This window comes from Lepisma saccharinum, chromosome 3 (assembly GCF_977018435.1).
Source record: "Lepisma saccharinum chromosome 3, izLepSacc3.1, whole genome shotgun sequence".
Taxonomy (NCBI): Eukaryota; Metazoa; Arthropoda; class Insecta; order Zygentoma; family Lepismatidae; genus Lepisma; species Lepisma saccharinum.
This window is the reverse complement of record NC_139231.1, coordinates 57,803,724-57,823,585: the sequence shown is the minus strand read 5'-3', so window position 1 is coordinate 57,823,585 and position 19,862 is coordinate 57,803,724. Positions and strand designations below refer to the sequence as shown.

Genomic DNA, 19,862 nt, shown 5'->3' with positions numbered 1-19,862 from the left:
ACACTAAAAACTACTAACAATAAGTAACACTAAAACTATTTAAACACTGTACAAAGGAAATAAGGTATATAAACTGTGCTAATACTGTATGACAATGTTACATTGCTTGCTTCTTAAAATCTTGAAATTGTTTTTCTATTTCTCTTAAATGTGGAATTTCAAAAGGACCAGCACCCTACAATTCAACTGGACCATAAAATGAAAACTTCTTGTTTACAGTTTCATCATTAGGTTGTGGCCAGAAAAACGATATTTCATCATTGTCCATGGTTAATATTCTGTTAATATAAAATGTCTGATCATAAAATACTGCATAATATTTCTCAACTTCCAAAGAACTGTTTTGTAATACTTCGTAACTTCCAGAACACCCATTTTTCAAGAAGGAATGAACAAATTTCTCAGTCGATCCTGCATAGTTGGAGCATTCAATGACATTTTTAGAGATGACTTTGAAATGGTGAATATTGTGTGTGTTTGGAATTTGTTGAATATTAAGCCAGCGTTCATCTAGTGTTCCTTTCACGTCTTCTATGGTGAAAATTGGGATTTCTGCTACTACAATTTTTGTCTAATTTTCTTGAAGAAATGTGACAAATTCACGTGCACAGTGAATTGAAGTCTTCCCAGCCATTACAGCTTCCCTCGCCATCCTCTTTACTTCTCCCCCAATTGCATCTACAGCCCCTTTACCATGGGAAGTTAAAAAAAAAAAAAAAAAAACACTCAATGTTGTTTGTTCCTGCTGTAAAAGAATATGTGATGTTACATAAAGTGTACCTTTGCTTAAACTGTGAAGCTGCGCCATCTGAGAAAATATGAAGACTGGAAATTGGTAATCCAAGATTCTTTTTGGAGATAGTCTAAAATATACTGTAAATATATGTACATGTACACTGTATTTATCATGATTGAGGCAGTCAGATAGAATAGCAAAATACTTCTTTTGTGATGTAGTTCCATCGTGAAACCAAGTTACAGATGTAAAAACGGTAATTTGTTTATTGCTCCACGGGCAGATTGGATTTCATCCTGTTCCTTGCATGTGAAGTTCTCAGAAAAGTCAATTTGTAAGACAGCTTCTTCTTCATTAAGTTTTGAATCCTTCCCTGGAAAGCCATCTACTGTTTACGTTTCATGAAAGTATGATGCAGAAAGTGTGGAATTTTTACTGACAGAGACTTAAAACAATCTTGGACAGTTCCAGTCTTTTCAGTTTTCTCAACACTGTTAGTAGTATTTCCCCACTCATACCACTTACAGAACTCTGAAAGATCTGTTTCACTTTCATCACTATCTGTTATGGAATTTAAGTCTGGACATATTTTGCATTTGCCAGTCATACAACGTTCATTATCTTGACTACATACTATCTGGTATATAAATGGCATGGCCGAAATTCTGTAGAAACAAGTATACCTGAAGAATGGAGGGCGATTAATAACAGTTTAATGTTATCATGTGTCATGCAAACACAAACATTTTGAGGTATATTTCATAAAAGAAACACAAACTTGGGCCTGCAATCAGCAAAAGTGGAAAAACTTATTTTTATCTCAGCATGCTTCAAGCAAAATATTGCATATGCTTCCTGAAGGGTTGTAAGTAAGTACAGTTTCTGATATTTTGTTTTCACTCCACCTTCACACACAGTTAGTATCTTACTCCAGGGGCTTGCAAAGAGATTTCATAAGTGGAGTAAAATTATTTTATAACATTTCTAGTTTCTAATTCTGATTGGGCACTTGAGGGAGCTGTAGAGCTATTACCAATCTTTAGTCCTTCATTCCTTGCAAAATCAACTATAAGAGCTAGTCTCTTTCTGGGGGAAGCAGGTAAGGCAGATGATGCACGTTTTTTTTTTGCTTTCCCAAATGATTGACGTGATGAATACAGTGTTTCAATGACAGATGTTGTTGGTGTTTCAGGAGGAACAGCAGCAGTAGTAGTTTCTCTTTTCCTCTGTCTTTCCTTCCTTTTGTATTCACGTTTCTTCTTATTAAGCTGCCGTTTACCTCTCTCACTAAGTGCACTTCTTTTTATTTTTTGTCTTTCAGCATTTTTTCTCTTTACTTCTTCATAACAAGCCTTTTTTTTCATACACTGTCTATAATTCTGCTGCTTCTCAGCATTGCTTATACTTGGCATCTCGAAACAAAAGAAAATATATTTTGTTAAAATATATTTAAGTATGATTTTTACAATAAAAATTATTTTATAATATAGCTAACATTATTTTATAACTTTATAAAAATAATTTTGAGTAATAAAAGTTCAAGCAGGACTGTCAGATAGCATGTATGAAAGTTCTTTAATATTTTATATAACTTCTCCTTATAATGTCAGTCTGTTACCAAAGTCAGTCCGTTACCAGTGTCAGTCCGTTACCTACCCATAATACCCTAATGCCTTAAGATATAACTGTGAATTTTTTTGTCTGAGTAGTCTGGGTAAACCTAACACAGGATATAAAGTTTTATGAAATTGTCATTTTGGATTTTCTTATAAAAAAACTTTTTCAAATATTTTGGTAACGGACTGACACTACCGCTTAATAAAGTTTAGCGTGCATTACTTCTTCATACATGATATATTTAGTATACAGTTTCTGTGCAAAATAATGTTATTTTTATGCACATTCTAGTAACATAATTAACTTTCAGGTAGATAGTTTCTGAATGATTTTATAGGTGTTGAAATGAAACCATTATTTATACAATGCGAACTCCGACTAGCAGTACCATCATATTTTTTTATACTGCAGCTGCAAAAATCAGTTACATTAGGAGATAATTATACTACATTAATCTACATGAAGTTTTCTTTCCAACAAGGTATAATACATGCTACTTGGTTAAATTTTGATTTTCACACACCAGGTTGACAATTTTCTGGAATTGTCTATAGCGTATTTTTCATGACTGCTTTTACAATGTTAATGATTTCACATAACCCTAATTGGGAACCAGGCCCAAAAAATAAACATACCATGACTCAAATTTATTACCTTAGTGTGCTATGACAGTCTTATCACTACAGCATACTTTACCTGATGATTCAGATTGTCCTGGCAAGTTGATACTTGGCAGTGCCCCTTTGTTCAGCCTTGTCCGCATCACATTTGTAAATGCTGATCTTGCAAAATGGAATCTGCACATGAATTTTGTTTTACTCAGTTCTGCAGGGTCACATGATATCAAATCATCATTTCCACTTAACATCGCCCACTGACGGGCTCTACAGAAAGTAACAGAGAGAAATGTACATTAATATCACAAATACCGCTTTATGAATATTGGGTTGGTGCAAATGAAATGTTCAATAAGTGTGTGGTTTTCAAATGAGAAGATTAAAGCACAAACACAGTAGTCTCCCTATGCATCTACAAACATTTGCTATTGCAAAGCCTCAATTCAACAACAAAAGAAGTCAAAGCATGATATACCTGCCATCAGCGATAATCAGCGAGGGATAAGTGAGGGGAATATGGAAGGTGACAGACAGTGTACACAGTGCTTAGAGTACGTAATGTGTGGATTAGCATAACCATGCAAGACGAAGGCACTGTATCTGTTGACTAATGCTTGATGCTTGAGGATAAGATGACGGTTCATTCCATACAGTGCAGAACAGTAATCATTTATATTGACGAACTGGCTCTGATTGAGGAGGATGTAACATGTAACTTCAGACACCATACAAGCAGCAACAACTTTGTGGGTGGGAGAGTGCCCTGAATTCCTAGCCAAGCATTGTGTAGATCATCTACAATTGTTACCATTTTTCTCAAAGCTGACAACCTCATGCCTAAACCCTTCCTGGTTGATCCTCCGAATAAGAAACCTACACACTTTTAGATGGCATGCTCAGTTTCCCGGGATTAACTAATGCAGCATTCAAGTGTCAAGATTTCCTTATCTTTCTCAGAACTTCCAGTCACCAACCTTGTTGGCTATTGCACAAGCACATTGCCATGAGACAACTTGTATGATATTCATGAAAACCTCACCTGAAACCACAGTGGATAAATGACCGCCACTCTGCTCAATGTCCAGTACTGTATTGGCAGTATGAAATATGTCATAATGTCTACCGGAACTGTGCCTTCTCTAAATGGGACATTCCAATGTTACATGTGACATTTTACACACAAAATTTAAGTTTCTAGACATGAGATTAGATTGAAATATTCATAATGAACTGATCTCATAGGATTGTGAAGTACTTTGCAGTGGTGAAATCACAGGAGGGGGTAAGGGGGCATTACCCCCCCAACTTTGGATGGAAATCAATTCGAGGGGGGGCAAACATTGAAATTAAAAAAAAACAAGAGTAGCAGGACAAAAGGATACTCACGATGGAATTAGTTTTCATGTATTTCTTGCATTTTCTTCCAGATGACCCAGGACACTTGCAAGGGGGGGGGGGGGCACAGAGTGGCAATTGACTCCCCCTTCGATTTCAAAATTTTATGCAAGTAGAAATACAATTCGTAAAATTTTCTTGCTCTCTTAGCTCCAGTGACAGCGCCAGCCTGAAATAAGTGGGGGCTAAAGATTTAACAGTAAAATTCTCGGGGGCTAACTTATATCAGGTAAAAGGTATTTACGTAAAACTTTTCTATGGTATATTTTTACCAGTGACAGTGCATTTTGTTCCATCACACACAAAAGTACTTTTAGGCACAGATCTTTCATGTCAAGTAAAATGCAATAATTCTTTTGTCTCTTCCAAAGCCATTTTTGAATGGGATAATATCACAGACTTACTAATTACTATTCATATAAACAGTACAAAATACGTCATAAAAGCTACGGATAAATGTATAAATATAAACATAACACTATTTCTATGTAAAGAGTTTGAGTACTTTTTTTTTTTTTTTGCTAAAATGAGAAAATGAACCACATCAAGAAATACGATAAGATACATATATTTTCATGGGCAGCTACAACCTTGTTTAAATCCAAAGATACTGCAACTTCTTTCTCAAAGAGAGAATTAATAGAGCACTCAACCTCTCGTTACCAATTCGATTACGAAGATAACACCTGATTTGCGGCAAACAGCCGCTGATGGGGCTATGCACATTTCAATAAGCTTGTAAAGTTCGTAAAAGGCAGTTTCTAATGTTTCAACCATTGCAAGGAGATGCTGAAGGGTCTTTATTTTTAGTTCCTTTCTACCTCATAGTGTGCCATAACTCTAAATTGTCCAAATCACAACAAAAGGGAGAGGCAAAAGATTGAAGCTTTTCATGCTTCAGAAAAGTGGCACTAACTTAATAAAGTAGACATGAATCAACACCACCACCCTTGATAGAAAATGTGTTAATGATATTATTTTCTCTGCTATCATGATGAAATACCTTATGTTTTCTTTGTTCAATGGCTAAAATTCAGAACTCACGGCTAAAAATGGGGAGGATACGAGAAATACCGTCAACATAGGAGGTGCCACTCTCAAGGAACAAACATATTTTCATTACAAATTCACCTCCATTAGGAGACAAATACTATATTGACATAAAATCAATTAATAGAGTTGCAACCCTTGCACTGAGCAATTTGATTAGTGAAAATAATTGCTGAAGATTATAATTTTATTTCAGAATATATTATGAATAAATACTGAACAGAATTGGATCTAAGATTGTTTCTTTTGCACGGTACTACTATGACTGTACTACTGCAGAAATTATTTTCTAGACTCACAAATGATAATTAATTAACATGTAGCACTAGGACTACGAGCAATTAAATTGCCCAAGCATGCTGATTTTCACACCGTAGCAATGATTAGTTGATTGGATTTGTATTAAGGTCCACAATATGCACAGAGAGCTACAGTATGGATGAGAACTACACTTTCTAGTGAAATCCCAACCGAACCACTTAATGATATGTTATACCTGGACCGAGGATGGAAGCCAGGACCCTTTGATATCAGGTTTACGGCTAGACTATCGGGGCTGGGAGCCCAATTAATGTTAGCATTTAAGAATCGGGTATTTTATGTACTCTTTGATTCTTTATCATCGTATTTGTCCCTCTCGAATATTTGCAGCGATAAGAAAAGATATAACAATGAAACCAATGAGAGAACATTGCAAACACTCGTGCAATTGTCGGCACTCCGAGGAACTAGCAAACAGAAAAGAAACATAACCAACGCATCTTTAGATTTTGACCATCGTCCTACTTATTTATGTAAAATTCATTTGTCACACTTGCTACACCTATTCAGAAACTGTATATGCCAACAATCAAAGAACAATCTCACAGTCACTGAATACGTTCACCTACCAGACAGGCACCAGATTTCATAGCACATTTGGCAACTTGATGGCCAATTACTTAGTATCACATAAATGATCAGTGGCCACTGTTATCCAGGCATATCTGCAGCTGATCTCTCCCCCCTTTTAACAACACATCATAAGTAAAGTAACCTTGCGATCTAACCGAACTAGAAAATGTATTTGAACACTGAACTTGCCCAATGGAAGTTTTATAATAGAAACTGTAAACTTCTACTTTTTACGTTTTCGATCGAAATGCATCTACCGTATTTAAAAAAATCTAGGGGGGCTGAGACCAGTTTTGGGGAGGCTTCAGCCCCTTCCCCCTAGCCCCCTGTAGCGCCGTCCCTGCTTAGCTCGCAATACCTGCTTTTCTTACAATTTCATCAAGTTCAGAGCAGTAGTTAGGCATAGGGGATGACAGGACATCTGCCTCAGGAAGTCACCCAGGGGGTAACAAACAGGTCCACTCCCCTGATAGCTTCAGAACGAGTCCTTTTATTTGATCTGTGATAGTGATAGAGAATGCAAATGCAGGTACTTTGTTGCTGATTTTCTGCAGTGGTAAATGGCTACTGTTCGCCAACCAAAATCCACGAATGAACATATCAACATCTACAGGTATGTCAACATGGATCTTAAATAGTTCTTTATTATTTCGATTTCCTTTTTAAAGTTATGTTGTTCGCCTATGCACAATATATGCTTGCATATAGACTTCTTGTGTGTTTCATTGTTGCACCATTTAACGCAATGTAGAAGAAATCCACCATCCAAAACACACTGGCTTGTACATATACTGATTTTCTTCAACTTCTTCCATTCGTAACTCCTTGGCATATTTGAGTATTACATGACCTAACTGAGGGTCGGGGTAGGCGAATGCACCGAACGGCAGTTCGCCTTCATCAGCTTTGAACGTTATTTTGTTTTTATAGAGTATTGCGCGGTTCTAGTATGTGTATTTTACATTCTTTTTTTAGAAAGTGTCTTTCCTATACCATTTTAACCTGAATCCTCAACCATCACTTTCTCGACGAGGCACCATGTCAGGTGTCTGAAAACATCGATTCAACTTGAAGAAGAAGGTAGTATAACCTTCGAAACGTAGTTCGATAAATCTCATGCTCACACACGTAAGTTACTGATTTTTAATCTTTTAACCTTTAGTTGGTATTTAATTGTGAGCAATCAACACATTACCAGTATACTCCAATGTGCGTACTACATACATTATAAAGTAGGTATTTAAGCAGCGCCATTGCTTTGTACCTAATACCGTTTTATAGAAAACGTTATTCCACTCAGTTGAATACAGAGGTTGTTTCCGATCTATGGTGACTATTTCAAGCTGCTCCTACCTTAAGAGAAACCATATCGCCACCATCGAGAGTGCTCTATTTGGTGGCCCTGCATCTGGACAATTACCCGACAGCGATGTTTCCACTATAGGAGACTGGCACAAAGTTTAGTCATGTCCAGCCTCAACCACTCCTCCTGACAGGCTTTCCATAGCCCTTCAATGGTGCGGGGTCTCCTCTGAGTCAAGGCTTGTTTCAGTAGGCCGAAGGCGCAAAAGTCCATCAGTGAGGCATCACGTGACTTCACTGGAATGTTGGTGAAAGGAATGGCATGAATTCCAGTTTCTTCTGCCATTTGTTGGAGGAAGAGGCAGGTTGAGTGAGATGTGTGACTTGACGCCTTGTCTTGATGCACTCACACACGATTCTGATCCCTCCCGTAGAGATGGGGAATGTCATGGCGATAAACGGGTGTCAGGACGTTAGCCTGATAATAATCGGAATTAACTTTCGTATTTTTGGCAACACGATGTATGGTCAGCTTGCCATTGTACGAGTATCCAGCAATGATCATGAAACCTATGCCAAAACTTTCCTTACATTCAGTGAACCATCTTTGAAAATCCCTCGCACCTGTCGATCGATAAAAAATTGCACGTGGCTTGTGACAGTCATAAAGATAAACATAGCCTATGCCTCGTCCAATGTAACAATGAACTTCCACTTTTCACCTGACAGGTGCCGCTCATAAAGCTTGCGACAGTTGATGAGACGTTCCTGGATGTGTTTTGGCAAGAGCTTATGAACACGCCCCTTGCGTCGCTTTTCCAAACCCAAATAGCGGTGAATGATGATGTGCACTGTCTTCAGTGATGTTTGTAGCCTGTTCGCGATACTTCTCTGTGTGGCTGGATTCTCCCTGGTGACCAGCACCCTGACATCCCGAATTGTAGCTGGTGTGCGGCTAGTGGCAGGCCGAGAGTTGGCCTGTTTCTGCCCCACAGGAATCATCCCACTCCTTGTCTTACCTAACCCTTTCAACACCTGTGATATGCCATTTTTGGACACAGTGAATCCATGCTCCTTTCACAGTTTTATAATGGCACTATAACTATAGTTTACGTCGGAAAGTGAAGTTATGTAACCCTCCCAATATGCACTGATTTACGGCGGCATTCTTTCCCGATACGCACTGACCACACTTGTGACGCACAGTCAACAGTCTAACGTGCCCACACGACTCGCAGCTTCGTTCTCTTCCCGCTTGGTGGTGGTGCAAAAGGTGTGCAATTTCGTCACCATAGGTCGGAAACAACCTCTGTAGTTATCGGCTTTTAAAAATGTGAAGTGATACATTATTTACATCTTACACACCCACCACACACTGCTCTCGTGAGCCAGAGGTCGCCTCTGATTGGTCATGTTACAAAAAATGTTACGGAAATAGAATGGATCCCATCTTTGAGATATGCCATGGCATCTGAAATGGAATAAAATATTTCACTTTACATGGTAGCATTTTGGTCATGGCATAAATGTTAAGAAAAATGCTTCCGTCTAGAGCGGGCCTTAGGATTTAGATTTCCTACAAATTAAATGTGCATTGTGCTGTATTAAACAATATTTTTACTTGGTAAGATAATTAGGGCTGAGCCGATACCGATACCGGCGGTATTGGCATCAATGAGTATCGGTTGATTTTCTTTTACCGATACCAAAGATTTTCAGTGGCTAAGAGAGCAGGCAAAGGCAACAGCTCGTCTCAACATTTGTCCTTTTTATAAGTTCGTTCACCCTTCCTCGTGACAGATTGGGAGACCAGCACAGGAAGTTCCATAGGTTTTCCTGGAAACACTGGATAAAATCCCCACCCTCCTGGGAAGCAGATGGCAAGATGAACCCAAAGTGACTATGAAGGCATGTAACTGCTTAGTTAACGCTGTAGGAAATAAACCATTTATTGCCAATTCTTGCTTGAAGATCTTGGTCGTAAGATAGGTGGATGTTTTAACCCCCACCCCACTAATGCTGGGTCAGGTAGTTGCAGAGTTCTTGGAAAAGAGGGATGAAGGTCACTGTGAAATTAGCTTTGTTTTATTTACGTTCAAGCGCGAAGGGGAATCAGCAATTTATACTTATCCTCTTCACTTCTGTCTTTCGTGTGACTGCAATGATGGCTATTTATTTCCACCAAAAGCTGGCCCCCGTGGCAGAGTGGTTAGCAAGCACATCGTGCTACGACGCCAGGGTTCGAATCCTGGCCTGTGCGTGGATGTTTGGGAGTGTATATTTATCAATTTCATCACATCATCACTCATCCCCATCTTCGCAAATTAGCCAAAAGTGGCACAAAAAATGAAGTATAATAAAGCAAATCAATAAATCAATAATTTCTGCCGAGATTAGATTGAGAACATACGACTTTGAATGACAGTAGTAAGAAAGATAAGCTAATTGGGACTGGACCTACATTTTAAAGTGGGACCCGAACCACTATGTGCCTCCACTGAGTATCGAACCCAGGATATATTCATTGCAAGGGGATACCATCGGAGAGGTTCCTCTAAACATTTATGTGCACCATTTCTTACAATAATGTACATAAAATATTTATCAGGAACTTTACTTTTCATGAAATGGACGTACCATCATTCTTTTTGTTATTCAATAAATATATTTTTTTTTAATTCTTTGACATAAATTTTCTTGCCATGACTGTTGTTTTTACACAAACTTTAGGGGTCTTAACTACACGTAAGCTAGATGATGAATATTTACTGTTTTATCTCTGATTTTATAGCGTCTTTTTACCATTTATGTAATAACAATATTTTTTAGTCAAGATACAAAGAAAAAAAATATGTATTAACGTTGTCTTTCCTCTGCTTATTAGTCTGTGGTTACATAAAACAATACTTCATATGCATCGGAGAAATTAAGTACTAATTGATTGATTTTCATATTATTACAAATAATTATATTAACATATTAAATAGAAACAATTTTTTTATTATATTTCTGAGACACTTGGCTCGGACTGGTTCCTCAAATTATATATTTCTAAATACGTGCCTAGTGATGTGACGCGTTAGTATGACTCTGTAATTAGCCTTTGTTAATTTGTACTGGAATTATACAAGTATCGGTATCAGCATCAGTATCGGACATGGTATCGGTATTGGCAAATGGTGGTATCGGCTCAGCTCTAAAGATAATACTTTAGACTCACATATCCTTCAGCACTTAATCTGACAAATTTCACACATGTTTTCTATGAGAAACATATTGCTCATTGAGAATGTAAATGTTCCATCTCCAAATTGTAAACAAAGAGAGATATTTTGCCAGTGGTCTATTTATGATGCAATTGTCTCATCTCTGCTGTCGTCTGATATCTACATACAACCAATATTGGTATGTTGAGAGTGCTTTGGTTCATCTACAAAATCTGGCAGCAGTTACAAGAATGCAAACTGGAACAGCCAATTCAACCGTATGACAATTTTCCTCAACCAATCACAAGTGCCATCTGAGTATTAGATAAACCACTTGCATTCTAACCAGGTTCAATATCCAGTAGTTTGAATACCACCTTAAACTGTAGGTCCAGTCCCAATTAACCTACCTGTGCATAAAATCGGACTTAAAACACAACCAAACTTGCATTCTAAACAGTCACTTGTGGGAGATGGTTAGAAGTAGTAGTGCTGTTGGCATGGTGGACTTTGACTCTTACTTTTGCATTTAACGGACAAAAAATTTGAATAAAAGTGGGATCAAAGTAGTTGATTTATTGATTTTTTATTATTTTTATTTTGCTACCGAATGACAAAGTTATAATGAAATTGTTTCATTTCCAATCTAATTTCTAAAATGCAGTGTTTTATCTGGTAGATAGAAAATGCATTGTGAAATGGAATGTTCTCTCAGAGGCGTCGCCTGAATGGGGTTCACGGAGCACATGAACCCCCAACAGAAAATGGAAAATTTTCAATTTCTTTTCTTTTATGCACAATAAAACACTACATTTCAACATACTTATTTTACAAAGCAGCTTTTTTCGTTCATAAAGTCTTCACAATGCTTCAAATTTCCCAATTCCCCCCCGACTGTTGACAAGAAAAGCTCACCAATTTAGGCAGTGAGAGCCCAGTGCACATCTGGCACTATGAACTCCCTCTGCTGAATTCTTCCAATGTTCTAGTTCTACCGAAGGAGCCGAGAGAAACCAAGAGGGAAAACTGGAAATTGGAGCATCTGTCAACAGATGGCGGCAACTGTTCGGAGAATGCCGATAGTGGCCGAGGGACGAGGTATTTTATTTTTAGTTTCGTTTAGCCTCTGTATTGGGGAAAAGTAAGCAGTAGTTTAGATATAATGCAAGCATTGTTTGCATTGTTATAGTAAATCCTAAGATCTTCGATGTTTTAGCCTAATATCTTTCTTTTCCAATATATTTCACCAAAAAATAAGGCCACAAACCTCCTCAACAACTCCATTGCAAATAGTTGTCGTGCAATCAAAACCTTGCATGGCGAAGGTTTTAAGTTCTAAAACACTATATTACAAAAATGAGCAGATTTACACTTACATCGATAGTTAAAATTTGTTGCTTAAACCTTTAAATAATGTAGACGAGTCAAAACGAAAGAAGACTAAGACACTGTTAGCACAAAATAATATTTATCTTGGTACACATGTAAAACGAGTATGGATAATTACCAGTTACATTTTTTGGAAAATAAATTATAATTGTTATAAACAGATAAGCTTTAAAACAATCATTTTTCAGTTTCGCAAGTTGCAATTCTCATCATGATATTTGAGCATTGCCAGAGACTAACGAATGAAATACATGAAAGCTGCTGTGAAATTACAAATAGCTATTTAAAAAAATCACATATATGACGGTATCATGATTAGCTCAAATTAGAGCAGGGGTTAATTCGTAGGAGCAAGAGAAGGAATTTCCAAAACTAAAATAAAGAGAAAAGTAGCTAATTGTTTACTGATTTGGTTTATTTTACTTCGCTTTTCTGCCACTTTTGGCTAATTGCCAAGATGAGGCTGAGTGATGAAACTGATGAAGGGACATTGACAAAGTAGGCTACATCCATGCCCTGGCTGAGATTCGAACCCTGAACACCTAGCGTTGTAGGATGATGTGCTAACCACTCTGCCACGGAGTTCGTCGAGGAGAAAAGTAAGGAATTTCAATAATTCAAATTTGCAAAACAATTTTTGCATTGTTAAACTTGGTAATTTTTCCATGTGTTTGAGGAAATTTTCACGGGCGACAGGAGAGGGGGGGGGGGGTGTTAAGCAGACACGATAATTCGCAATAAATTACAATTAGCCTGTATTTTGTAAATGTAATTAAGCTAAGCACTTGGGCAGTGTGTCCAAACAATGTGCTACAAATACAAAGTCCTAGGTTCGTATCCTGATTGATTTGCTTTATTTCACTTCGCTTTTGTGCCACTTTTTGGCTAATTTGAGAAGATGGGGATGAGTGATTACTTGATGAAATTCATGAATGGATACTCACAAACATCCATGCGCAGGCCAGGATGCAAACCTGTGACCCCTGACGTCGTAGCATAACTACATTACTACATTCATTACTACTTATAACGTAACATTCATAAAATATCACCAGGAACTTTACTTTTCGTCAACAACATCTAAGATCTAACATTCTTATATTTAATAAATTTTCAATTTTTATGTATTTGACATTAATTTCCTTGCCAGAGCAGTTCTTTTTGTACAAATTTTACCGACCTTATCTACACGTAAGCTAGATAATCAATACGGGTAACAGTTCCGAACGGTTTAGGACTTTTTTCAAATTCTCCTAGCAGAAAGACTAATTATCGTAGAATTTTGGAAATCAATTGCCACACGAAATTTGAACCTTCCTTAAAGTAATGAGCATTGATTGAATTAGAAAAAAAAGTTATGTTGAAAAAAAAACACTTTAAAATTACATTACGCAAGCATGCACGCTTCCCATGGACAAGGTATTTATTCTCCGTTGAAAAGCAACAATAAGTATCGTAGACTAATTAGTGGGAATTAATGTAGAAGTAAATCGGAAACTTAGTAGATTGCATTTAAGGACTTTATTTGGTACTAATCTGATATTCACCGGACAAATTTTTCATTTTTACAGAAGAAACTACTTACGGTAATAAGTTCTTGTAGCATTGTCTAACATCTGGAAGGTGTTTTGTGTGATGTAACAGATTTCTTCAAATTTAAAAGTTTGGGGCTCATTTTAGAGCAGGTGACTCCGGCCAATTTCTAACATGCCTTTAAAACGGACTCTATAGATAAAGCCGGGGAGCTGGAGGTTGGGCCACGTTAGAGGTTGGGGGAATAGGCTATCAGATTTTTACCCTTTATTTTAATGCTAAGAGAACCAAACATGACTTGCCTAACCTAACCACGAAATTGCTAAAACTCTGCAGTATGTGTTAACAGATGTAAATCAAAATCGAACGATGTAAAAATTGCATCCGTAGCATAATGAAATCACAATAAAACAAAAGGAACTTGGGCCTTATTATTTCTAGATACGTGCCTGGTTCCAACGTGCAGGAAACACAAATAACAAGGATATTTCATCCCAAACTATGGCCCGCGTAAATAAAACATGCAATTTCGGAGAACTTTCGTCGCTCTTTATTAGTAAAAACCGGATGTATGCACGCTCAAATACTGAAAGAATACGTCGAAAATAACTGTCGGTCCCAAATTTCACGACGTAAAATTGTAGCTGCTGTTGTGGAATGTCGTGTTTGGCACTATAATCACTTGCATGAAACCTTCGGGCAGTTCTGCTTCACACCGTGAATTGAAAACAACTGAAAACGTTCATAAACAACATAATCTTCATATATCATGCAAAATATTTTACTTTCTTGAGGGGAGTAGGTAAGAGTCTAGTTTACGTCCTTTTCCTAAGGAATACGTGTCATATATCGTTGGAAAGGTTATTTTATAAGGAATTCAACAAAGTAAATCCCAAGGCGAGGAAACATTTCCTGGAGGAGAAAATCGAGAAAAACCGATGTCCGGATATGCGTGATTGAACGTACTGAGGACATTTTTCGATGATGAAGCACATATTTAGGGGTGAAATGCGTGCTAATGGAACCTAACCTAACAGGCCTAACCTAACCTCGTAGGCATGCCTCGTTCCCGTGAATGGTTAGTGACAGAAAGTGTAAAAAGATAAACTTACTTACTCTACGGCTGCCGGAGCGCCAGCTGTCTGATAGCACAGTTTTGTAAACGGGCAAGAAGGAGTGCGCAAGAAAGACGTAAATGGGTAAGAAGGAGTGGGCAAGAAGGACATAAACTAGACTCTAGCCGGGGAGTACAGAAGGTAAATGGTACCAAATTATTTTTATTATTGCCGGCACTGATTCATCCACACACACCAAATTATCTCAACCCCAAAATGTTTCACAAAAGCCAAAATTATGATTATTTTGACGCAAAGTTGGTAAATATGCGATATCGCCCGGATGGATTTCTTCAAATTTACAGGAGAAAGTACTTACTGAAATGAGTTTCTTTAGCATTGTGGACGTTCTTGGGGGTATTTTCTTTCACTGAAAGTAAAAACTTCGTAGTTTAATGCTGCAGAACAAGAATTAATCACTTTTTACGTAAGAAATTGGCATTGCCTGTCACATTATGCCGTTGTTTCCATTGTGTGCATGCAGATGGCGAGAGCATTGAAAGTCACGCGATCTCTGCAGTGTTTCCAAACGTGCCTTCTTTTTACGAAAATTTCTATTTTTAACTATGTTCGCGCTTTCTTTTTCGATAAATTTACGGGCGAAATGAGTGCTAATGGAACCTAACCTAACAGACTTAGGTAACAGTAGTATAAGCCAGAGACACATAAAACTCGGTTGTTTTCAAATAAAAATCATTACTACTTACCTCATATGCATAGCGGAAGATTTTTCAAGCGGGCCATAACTTTTTTTTTCATGAAAAACATGTTACTTTTAACATTATAATCATTTATTGGTCGTTGCTAATTCGGCGGGCAAATCTTGACTCACGTTGTCTATCGTCAGCTGATATGCAGTATCGTCAGCTGATGTGCAGTGTTTCCAAACTTATGAACCGATAAATGCCGCACAAACTATTCACAAAAGGTTTTTAAGCGAAAATTGAGGCTAGGCTCTACTTTACGTCCTTATCTGCATTGCGTTCGCGGTGCGGCACCCGGCATCTCTTCGGGTAAGTACCTTTTTCTTTTTACACTTTCTGTTCAGGATAGCCCCACTATCCATTCACGGGGTCGAGGTATGCCTACGAGGTTAGGTTAGGCCTGTTAGGTTAGGTTCCATTAGCACTCATTTCACCCCTAAATATGTGCTTCATCATCTAAAAAATACCTCAGTAGCCTACGTTCAATTGCGCATATCCGGACAACATCGGTTTTTCTCGATTTACTCCTTCAGGAATTTTTTGCTCGCTTTTGGATTTACGTTGTTGAATTCCTTATAAAATAAGCTTTCCAACGATATATGACACGTATTCCTTAGGAAAAGGACGTAAACTAGAGTCTTACCTTTTATTGGAAAAAAAAAAAAAAACCGCTCACACGTCATCTTGGCAAACTTCCGCGTGGTTGCTACACTGTGAAGGGGTTACATAACCAAACGCACGGAACATTTGATTCACGTAGTCGACGGTAATGGCGGCACGAGCTATCGTACAACGGAGATGCATGATTGACGAAAAATACCTTATTTACAGGCAAAATACGTAGCACGATTATATAAAAAAAATATCTCCGGCTTCAGAAAGTCCTCAAGAACACAATTCCGTAAGTACTTTCTCGTCTTTTCTCCTGTAAATTTTAAGAAATCCGTCTCCGACTTATACTACTGTTACCCAGAGTTATCTTGTGTGAATGGTTTGTGGGGCTATCCGTGGATGGTTTTTGGGGCTAACATCAATGATTTGTGGGGCTACCCATGGATGGATTTTGGGGCTACCCGTGGATGGTTTTTGGGGCTAACGTGCATGGTTTGTGGAGGTAAACATGAAAAAAAATTGAAATAGTACGTAATTTTCCATCATGAAGGTTTGAAACACTGCTTGCGCACTGAAAATCGACAAAACACAAGCTGGCGCGTCATGACGCGCGATGATCCATTACGAGTGCACGCCATATTGTCTATTACAGAAGCGGAACAAGTAAGACAAATAATCAATCGTAATATGAAAAGTTGACAGTATTTTATGGAAAAAGGCATAACTTCACCTTAAAGAATGTTCCGCAAGGCAAAATAGGTAAGTACCAGTGGTAAAATTAAGGAAATAAATGAGTGAAAGGTGTCCGGGCGTTATCGCATATTTACCGCAAAGTTTATCGTATTTTTATTTTATATTAAATAGTAAGCCTGTAATTTTATAGATGTATTCTATTTGTACTTGTATAATGTGACAATTCCAGACGTTTTGTCAAAGTTGAACGGATGCTAATTAATCAATCAATCACCTGTTCACCCCCTTCCCGATGGAAATTATGACTGAAACCTTGCTTGATGGTGTAAACCAAGAATATATCAGTCAAATAGATATTTGTATGATTGTTCGATTGTGGGGTAATCGCGACGAATGAAAATGAAATGCAATTAGACGAAATTGATGACATATGTACTTACTGCTCTGGATTTCTTGGAAATCGAAATACTATATCTTTCGAATCGCAGCCTTTTACTTTACACCGATGCTTATGACGTACCATTTCAAAAATAAAAAATACTCGTACGCTACAAAAATAAATAAGCACACTATTTACAAGGGAAATTGGCAACAGCGCGCTTTTATTCTTCTTCTTTCTATTTTGTTTGTCTAACTTCTTCTTTTTTTCTGACCCTATCAACTGTTAGTCGATTTTAGTCATTCATAGCATAGTCGTTTCTCAAGAAAGGAAAGCGTCTTGAGACCTCTCTTAAGACGTCATACTGTTTCATAGACGTATCTCAAGATACTAGCCAAGAGACTGTTTGCTTCACCATCTTGGATAAGAGTATGTTACAAGAGAGTCTTACGGACGTTTTTTCTTCCTCGTTTCATAAGTAGTTCTCTTTCAAGATCCATCTTAAGATTCGCTGTTTCATAGACGTGTCTTGGCAGCGTAAGAGCGACATTTGTGCCCGGTTCGCTCAACCATCTTTAAAACGTTCTTAACGAGTTGATAGTTAACGCATCACTAAAATCTTAGCAGCCTGTTAAACTTTTAATGTTCGCTCAAACGATTTTATAGGCCCGTTAACTAACGACATGTTAGAGACGTTTTGCTTTGATGCCTTTCTATTCTCATACTTTGATACGAGAAATGCAACGTTTTCATTGGTTGCACCGTGGACAGTAGACACTGCGTAAGCGGATTTGGGCTTTTTTTGTATGAAATCTCAGGAACAAAAATAAATAAAGTCATGTGTAACACATATATATATGTTTAAGAAATTGAAGTTAGGTATTTACGTCCGCACACCGAAAATGTTATGTATTAGGATTAACAGTTACATTGTAAGTTAGATTTAAATGAGTGCCTACCGACTGTCAATACAAGATCATAAATATATAAATAAAAACTACTGTTCTAGGTTAGGGTAATCTGTTTGAAGTTTGATAAATTTAATTATATTAAAATGGCATTGCGAAAGAGGCCTAAAAGTGGAAATGAACGTGTGTTTGCTATAATAATTTTCCTCAACAGGAGAGAACATTTCACGAAATGTACACCATGCATAACTTAACTTACTGTGCCATGGCAATTAAATAATATGTAAATATTGCAAATCATTTCTATTGGCATTGATGTGAATGTGGCATTGCAAACAAGAAATCTACTGTTTCCAAATAATCACTGACAAAAAAAAAAAAGGCACGTAAAATGTTTATCAGTATGATTACCGTTCATGCATATGTACAAGGGACGTTTCTGAATGGTGGTGTTTTTGTTTCGTACAAATATTTTTCAAAGAAAAAATATATATAATACAATACGATATTTTATATTTGATTTATCATAAATGGTAAAAAGGACCTAGTACACTGTTAGACAGTATCCTCACCACTTGTACGAACGTACCGTGCAAAGAATAATTTCCGAATGCGTGCTAGTGTGTTTTACAAACAAATATGCATACTTTTACAATGTCCATGCACGAAACTACATTACGAGAAACAGCTTAGGATTAAGCTTTTTTCTTAATGAAACATACATGTGCAGTACGGTACTTTACATTATGCTTGGTTATTCGTTATGTGATGAAATTGTAGTCATTCAGAAAATGTACCTTGTACATGGAACGGTTGATTAATATGATATTTTATAGTTGATTTATCATAACTGGTCAAAAAACAAAAAAACAAGTGCACTGTTAGACAGCACCATTGCCACTTGTACGTACATGTATGTACAAGGAAAAATTTCCGAATGGATGGTAGTGTTTTTTTCAAACAAATATGTATACTGTTACAATTTCCATGCACGAAACGACAATACCTTTAAACTGCTTAGGACCTGAAGCTTTTTTCCTTAATGAAACATATATGTGTAGTACGGTTCTTTACAATATGTTTGGTTATTCATTATGTGATGAAATTGTAGTCATTCAGAAAATGTACCTTGTACATGGAACAGTTGATAAGTATGATATTTTACATTTAATTTATCATAACTGATAAAAAATATAACAAGTGCACTCAGACAATATCATTACCACTTTACGTATGTACAAGGAATAATTTCCGAATGGATGGTAGTGTGTTCTATGTCACTGCACAATGTCAAAATGTTACAATGTCCATGCACGAAACTATATACCTGAAACTGCTTAGGACCTCAAGCTTTTTTTCTTAATGAAACAACATATGTAAGCTATATTACGTGATGAGATGGTAGTCGTTCGTAAATGTACCTTGTACATGTAACGGTTGATTTTTTTTTTTTCAATTTTTAAGTGCTCTTTCAGTTTGTTATGAATACGATTTAATTTCCATTTGCACCGTTATATGTCAGCCTATTTTCAATATACTGCATAATAATTGTTTTGATTTTGTGATTATATTAAGACTCACGTTGTATTAAACAACATGTTTTATTCTACAGTACTTACGTACAGCTACGAGCTAAATAAGTAAATAGGTTAGGCAGGTTTTCTTTATTTCTGTACTTGGTTAGGTTAGGCAGGTCAGGTTTGGTGCTTTTA

General features: G+C 37.1%; 1 protein-coding gene across 2 annotated transcripts in view; it reads right to left on the bottom strand.

The window, feature by feature from the left end:
* LOC145985065 (uncharacterized) overlaps nt 1–17,468 on the bottom strand; it is a 353,116-nt gene extending 335,648 nt beyond the window's left edge. The window contains exons 1-2 of one of the 2 annotated variants that reach the window (XM_083118625.1): nt 17,304–17,468; nt 3,050–3,237 (exon numbers count right to left, since the gene is read on the bottom strand). In XM_083118625.1, coding sequence (XP_082974751.1) covers nt 3,050–3,237; nt 17,304–17,386 — 271 coding nt within the window. In that variant the 5' untranslated portion in view covers nt 17,387–17,468. Of the gene's footprint in view, nt 1–3,049; nt 3,238–17,303 lie in introns of those variants that run through there. The other variant, XM_083118626.1, reaches the window with a different exon arrangement.
* Nucleotides 17,469–19,862: the final 2,394 nt, after the last annotated feature.